The sequence below is a fragment of the Oncorhynchus mykiss genome, chromosome 17, assembly GCF_013265735.2.
Source record: "Oncorhynchus mykiss isolate Arlee chromosome 17, USDA_OmykA_1.1, whole genome shotgun sequence".
NCBI lineage: Eukaryota > Metazoa > Chordata > Actinopteri > Salmoniformes > Salmonidae > Oncorhynchus > Oncorhynchus mykiss.
The window spans coordinates 63,700,115-63,706,727 of record NC_048581.1 but is presented as its reverse complement, the minus strand read 5'-3'; the positions used below and the strand labels follow the sequence as shown (position 1 = coordinate 63,706,727).

At 42.9% G+C, this 6,613-nt stretch overlaps 2 protein-coding genes across 2 annotated transcripts; one reads left to right on the top strand and one right to left on the bottom strand.

Moving 5' to 3' along the window:
- Positions 1-1,127: 1,127 nt before the first annotated feature.
- Positions 1,128-4,650, bottom strand: bysl (bystin-like). Its single transcript, XM_021569338.2, has 7 exons — positions 4,210-4,650; positions 3,823-3,982; positions 3,425-3,563; positions 3,163-3,296; positions 2,886-3,046; positions 2,312-2,414; positions 1,128-2,066 (listed from the first exon to the last, which is right to left on the bottom strand). Exons 1-7 carry the CDS (start codon positions 4,481-4,483, stop codon positions 1,712-1,714), a joined length of 1,326 nt encoding a protein of 441 aa, XP_021425013.1. The 5' UTR covers positions 4,484-4,650; the 3' UTR covers positions 1,128-1,711.
- Positions 4,651-4,761: 111 nt separating this feature from the next.
- med20 (mediator complex subunit 20) lies at positions 4,762-6,547 on the top strand. Its single transcript, XM_021569340.2, has 4 exons — positions 4,762-4,910; positions 5,223-5,368; positions 5,507-5,760; positions 5,871-6,547. Exons 1-4 carry the CDS (start codon positions 4,897-4,899, stop codon positions 6,090-6,092), a joined length of 636 nt encoding a protein of 211 aa, XP_021425015.1. The 5' UTR covers positions 4,762-4,896; the 3' UTR covers positions 6,093-6,547.
- Positions 6,548-6,613: the final 66 nt, after the last annotated feature.

Genomic DNA, 6,613 nt, shown 5'->3' with positions numbered 1-6,613 from the left:
ATCCAGTAGGGCGCTCCACCGCCCTAACCGTGTGACTCAAACCCAGGCAGGGCATACACTAGGTATGTGGATCCCCAGGGGGGATGCCACCATCATACCTGTCACAAAGGGAAGCCATAAGTTCAGCCAAGCCAACAAGGTTACAGAGCAGGGGTCCGACGCCCTGGGAGAGCTTATGTCGTGACCCCTTGGAGGAATAGGAACCCGGTGAGAAATAAATGACCCAGTACCTCTGCAAACACAGGGGCAGACCGCTGTGGGAAAAACAGGCAGACAAAAAAACAGCAACCAGGTAATGGATTTAATTTGTTTTTTTTTTGTTTTATGCCAACTGCAATATTAACTACCGGTTTGTGTATTGCTAACGAAACGACAAACCACGGGCAGAAGATACAGATCAACCGCGCGCAGCACTCAAGATGGGCTGGGCATGTGGCCAGCTGCTCCAGGCTGCAAACAGCCTGTGAGTATACATCCACGCAAGATATTATACTTACCAGTGACATACCAAGCGAACTTCAGAAAGTTTATACCTCAAACCATACGGCCATCCGCCAAGAAAATGAAAGAGAACGTGTGTCGCGGCCATGGGGTCTATATATAGGGGCGGGCACCAGCCATGACACAGGTGTACACGGAAGTAAATCTGTAAATCCTCACCTCAGATGTATCCCTCCACTGCAGTGATACCAATATATTGGAGTGATCCATATAGTAAAACATGACTATCATTTTGATCTCATGGATAGTCAGTCCTTGTATCCATATGTGAGAGTCCTTGTGTATACTACCGGTATGTATTTGAGAGTGGTTACATTCCTCAGCTGTTTACCAAATAAAGTGGCAGGGTGAGTGCTTTGTTAGTTTGAATCCCAGATTGCCCCTTTAAAGGGGATCTGCAGGACTATTCAACATCCATGATCCAGACTTACTCTCTCATAGTCAGATTTGTTTTTGGGTAGTGGGAACAGGCATCCATAGGTACGAGTTCTAGCTAGCTGTGAAATGTCCTCTTGCCCCTAACACTGTGGGACTTTCAGAAACGCTCGAGCTGTCACACCTGGCCAGGATACCAGTCAGCATCTCTGGGATTTTTTTTGTGAATGGTGGCAATGCAACTTCAGACATTTCACTTTAAACCAAGGAAATAATTTATTCAAAATGTTAATTTTTACAGTAACATTTGAATAGTATTTTGTATAATTTTCCTTCATTAAGTTACTTAACCATGTTACAAACATGCACTCATTGAAAATAGTTTTTTTCCACCAAAAGGGTCAGTGTGCTGTAGCTTCTCTAAATTCCTTTGGAAATGTAGGTGTCATACAAACAAGTCAGCTATACATTATCTTTACTTGTGAAACCGACATTGCCTCAAAACTGGCAAACACATCTCTATCATTTCCACTCAATAAATGTAATGTCTGTTTACAACATTTATGTATTTCAGTTTGTAAATGACATCCTCACTTGCACATCAGAAAGGAATTCCATAATATCACTTTGATAGTCAGGATGTTGAATGAATGTTAATCTGTAATCCATCTCGTGGCCTTTACTCTTATCTCCCATAGCAATGATAGAGCATTTGGCAGGGGAAAAACAGTTCATATGTGCATGTGTTGTGGGCAGTTTAGTGAATGATGGTACGTTGGGGAGAAAGAGGGGAAAGGTGGGGACTGAGAGGGTGCAGCCTTGCTCAGCTCCATACTCAGTCCATGGCCATTGTGACTGGCATAGCGGTTTCCAGATCACGGGACTCTGAGTTCTGCAGCTCCCGGCGGATCTCTGCAGAAATCTGGGGGTGTGTCTGCACCTTAAGTAGCTCCAGTAGAGCAGCCTTTTGTTCGGATGCCAAGTCGGCCTTGTAGCGCTGTGCCAGGGTAAGCAGACTCTGGTGCCACAGCACAGGAAGGACACGCTTCTCACTGCGGAAGGACAGGAAGTGGCCGACCAGGGCATCCAGGACACGGAAGGGCAGGGCATATTTTTTATCCAGTAAGAGTCGCAGGAAGATGCTGTTGGCTCCATTGTATTCCATCTCTGCCAGTTTCAGCATGGCAGCGCTGCAGAGAGAATCAGTAATTTGTTATCTGCATTATTTTCTGACAAGCCATGCATGCTGTTCTACTTCCTTAAATACTGTTGTACCATACATTCACATGAATTCCCACTTACATGATCAGCAACAGTCAAGCTGCAACGGTTAAAAACCAAGTCCCAAGCCAAGTGGCAAGCCGAGCAGTCGCATTAGGGCATCATAGACCTTACAAAATTGCACACATAACACAGGTAAAAGAGTGTCTCTTACCTGGAGTGCAGTACAGGGATTGAGCACTTAGTGAGTATGCTGCCAATGATGATAGCCTCCCTCAGAGTACATGTTCCAGATTCACAGAGCGGGATGAGGATGCCTGAGTGAGAAAAATAGAAATGTGTGAACACACAGTAACACAAACATATGCTGGGTTAAGGGGTACAAAGTAATTACCTGGAAACAAATAGATAAAATACTGTACAACACATAGTACAAATGCACAACAAATGTTAAAAGCTGCCATATGTAACTTTTTGGGCAACCCAACCAAATTCACAAAGAACTGAACCTTCTAAATCTGATTCAGTCTGATCTGGTTAGACAATACTGCCACCTAGTGACAATGACTATCTTTTGGCTGATTGCCAAAGTGAACTCAGAACAAAACCCACTAAGTAGTATCTTTGGCAAAAATGTTGAATACCTGACAGATAATGTGTATTATCTTAATTACTTTCACCCCCCATTATTACATCCTGGCAACCATACATTGATTATCAACCAAGCTTTTAAATTATCTACCTGACTATTTCTCTCCCCTTTGATACATGTTCTTGATTTGTCTCACCTTTGAACCATGCCCCTGGCTTGAAAAGAGCCTTCTTCAGGGCCATGTACAGGTGGAAGTTTAGTTTTTTATACTCTGCAATGTCATCTCGTATCCTTGGCAGTAGCACCAAGTTGTAGAACCGTTGGGCCATTCGCTCCTTCAGATTGGATGAGAAGATTCTGTTCAGAAAAAAGAAAAATCAAGAGTCGGTGAATATCCATAAGGTGCTTTCTAATAATTAAACAAAGGTTTTTTATAGATGTTAACAAATCATCCTGTTAATTTTTTATCAGACCTTGTTGCCTGGTACATAGCAGCCGCAGTCCAGGTCTCAGGCTCTGTCAAGTACAGAACCTGCTCCCAGTTTGACAGTGCTGGAATGATCTTGAAAGCTTTGGGCAGCTTGCCGCTACGATATCTTGACAGAACCTGGAGCAACCGAAAAAAACAAGTTCATAATAGTTGGTAATATTCAGCCTCTGACTGAAATCTGATTAAGTGGAAAACAACATGTGGCCAAGCAAATTAATACAGGAGGACGCAGGTGCATGGCTTACCTTGTTGACACCTTTGTACACTTCAATGATCCTTGGGTCCAGCTGGGGCATGGGTCTTCCTGACACCTCAGACATCACTGTCCCCACCTCTGTCTGCTTCTCTGTGATCTTCTCCATGATGATGTCTGCTAGAGTTCGTCTGAAGAAAACCCCAGAACAAGGACAACACTGAGGAAATCCATATTCAGCTACAAAGTTATGATTCTTTTTTGGAAGAGACAACATGAAATTCCCTTTTATGGCATGATAGAGCTGTTGTCATTCAATTGAATCTAGGTGTCTTTAACAAACAAAATAAAGACAGAAAATGGCAAATCCTTCATCATCAAGATTTTTCACTGCAATAACAGTTTTTAGCTCAGTGGTTTGGCTCAGAGTTTTGGGGCCTCATGCTGTACCTCATGGGAGGATTCTTGTTCATGAACATCTGCATAGCTTTCTCATCCTCTGGGTCCACCACCACTTCTGTACCACAGTTAGCCTCTGCCTCCTCACCGGCCCCGGCTTCACCCAGTGCCGGCCACTCCTCATCAGAGTCTGCATCCTGAGAATCTGGCCCTGCAAGGACATAAGACAACATCGATATTCCATGAAACTGTACCACCAGTATAACTGAGCATAGCACAACACTTCAAGAATAACAATGACTGGATTTGACCTCCATGCAAACGTTCTCAGTAGTCAAGTGTAAAGTAATGTGTGGTTGTTGTGGATAGCTAGCTAGCAAGACAAAAAAACAAAAGCAGATAGGCATTTTCTGGCTTGCAAATCCACCTCAACGTTACCTAAAACAGTGGCTTGCTTTTTCTTGACCTCTGGTGCCAAACCATATTCTGTCTGTAGTTCTTCTTGTTGGATTCGTGCCTGCTCCAGGATCTTCCTTGATAGGCGTTCGTCCACGTACTCGTCCTCATCTTCATCTTCTCCCCGTTGATCCCTGGTCTTCACTCGGCCATGTACTCGAACCATATCCCCTTGAAGAATCTGGTCAGCAAGCGCAACCATTCCGTCGCCACTTTTCTCCCCACCTCCACATTTGGGTTTCTTCACTTTCGGCATCTGTGCTAGTTTATTATACAGACCTGTTAGAAATGTACTATTAATCTAGCTAGTTGGTTTAACAATTCATAAAGTAGCTAATGTGGAAATTCTCACCAAAGTTCCAGTCAACACACGTGCTTTTTTTTTATCCAACGGAAGTGACGTCCTATCGGAGACGAAACATAATACCAGAGACATTTAGAAAAGGAAACATCGCATATGTCTTTGGTATGTATTACTGGATATATTGGAATTGTTCCATCTTCAAAAAATGTATATGAACAAAATGAGTGTATTAAAATGTTCTTCGCACGAGAAAAACGTAGGCGCAGACAGATTACCTAATTTCCTCCTAATACCGGAAACAGACAGTTTTTCAGCAGGAAGCGTGTACGTTTTCGTAGTAAGAAAATAACAACCGTCTTGAATCAATGGGGGTGACTTGGTGAGATTCTATTGTTTGCTTTTTTTTAATCAAACTTGTATCTAACAAAATATAAATTGCTAGCTAGCTACGTTACTTATCACACCTGGTATTTTACATAGCCCTAGATCCCATGTGGATCCACATGAAACAGTACACAACTCAATGATCTGTCACCTGGTTGATTTTTCTTCCAAGCTTTCTATCATCTTACATCACCATTCAGATCTGACATTGTTTCAATATGTGATTTTTGGAAATCAGTAAGTCAATGCTGAACAATATCTTAATGTTATTAACAGTTGTACTCTGTGTGTTGTCTCCCTTGCTTAGTGTGTGTCAGGTGCCTTTGGCAGAGGGAAAGAGTGTGCAGCAGACAATAGACATTCTGCACAAGAAGTTAGAGCAGTTGAGCGCTGTGAAGCAGGGAAACTTTACTGTGGACTGTGAGACGTACCATGCCACAGGAAATGCCAGCGGTAACTAAAGTTGTACTGCAAAGCTATGACATAAACAAAATTGTCTTTCATATCTTGTCATGTAATTCATTGGACTACATCCTTCAAATACCCACAAGGGGGCAACAACCGTCTTTCTTTTCTCTCTGTTTGTCACAGGCCAGCCCACCAAACTCCTGTATGTGATGCATAACTCAGAAACCCCCCTGAGCTGCTTAGCCCTGTTCGAAGGAGGTCCCTGCCTCACAGCAGATGGAAACTTTGACGTGCTCATGATTAAGCTGAAAAGCCACTTCCAGAACGCCAAGGGGCACAAGGTAGAGAGCCGTGGTTCCCGCTACCGCTATTGTGATTTCCTGATAAAGGTTGGAGCAGTAACAATGAGCTCCAGCGCGAGGGGAATATCAGTAGAGGTGAGTGGTCTGTACAGACAATTATCAAAATGGAGGGTAAAGTTTTTTTTTTATCTGTGTTACACTTTTTCTAAACTGATGTCCACGATCAAATCTCTTTATTTGTTTAGGTGGAGTACTGTCCCTGTGTGGTCCCTGGGGACTGCTGGAACCTGATGAAAGAGTTCATGCAAAGCTTCCTGGGCCCCAGCATCCCGGAGCTGCCCTCTGTGTTCGCCACCAAGCCTGAGGGCCTCTATGTGCCTGCGGACTGTGTTGACACCATGACCCAGTACCTGGAGTTGTTCAGCAAAGTGCGCAAACAGCAGGTGCTCCCAGGGACCACACGTTGACGTCTTCATGGTAGCAGGATTGTCCTGGATAATCTCAGCCGATAAAGAAGCACCACCAAGAGTACAGCAGTACTTCCTCCACACCCCAACACAAGGAACATGTAATCTTAAACCACAATGTTGTGTAACTTAAATTGTACTGAGTGTCAGTACAGCAACTCAAACTTTTTGAAGCATTTCACAATCACTGCAAGGAATATATCATGGCAAAAATGAGAACAAAGCCTTACTGGTTGAAGTCTGAACTCTTGAAGGAATAATGATGTGTCCCAAATGTGTCTTGTGGATTATCCTTGTGAGTAATCGGTTTAAAGGACCTTCAGTTTAGATACCAATGTTGTATCTGGGCATTATGGTCCTACTAATAGTTGGTTATTTTTGATTTAAAACATTGTCTGACAACACTTAGTAACACTTTTTTTTTTTTTTTTTTCAATAAACCTATGTTTACCTTACTTGATTAAGATCCTCTTTTTCATAAGTATTTTTGGAAATATATTAGACTTATTAACCATATGCAT

Excerpts from the sequence above, each read along its gene's own strand:
- bysl (XM_021569338.2), bottom strand. The coding sequence starts at position 4,483 with ATGCCGAAAGTGAAGAAACCCAAATGTGGAGGTGGGGAGAAAAGTGGC. Across the intron at positions 3,297-3,424 it reads TGTACAAAGGTGTCAACAAG|GTTCTGTCAAGATATCGTAG; the intron begins GTAAGCCATGCA and ends CGGTTGCTCCAG. Across the intron at positions 3,047-3,162 it reads GCTATGTACCAGGCAACAAG|AATCTTCTCATCCAATCTGA; the intron begins GTCTGATAAAAA and ends TTTTCTGAACAG.
- med20 (XM_021569340.2), top strand. Across the intron at positions 5,369-5,506 it reads TGCCACAGGAAATGCCAGCG|GCCAGCCCACCAAACTCCTG; the intron begins GTAACTAAAGTT and ends TGTTTGTCACAG. Across the intron at positions 5,761-5,870 it reads CGAGGGGAATATCAGTAGAG|GTGGAGTACTGTCCCTGTGT; the intron begins GTGAGTGGTCTG and ends TTATTTGTTTAG.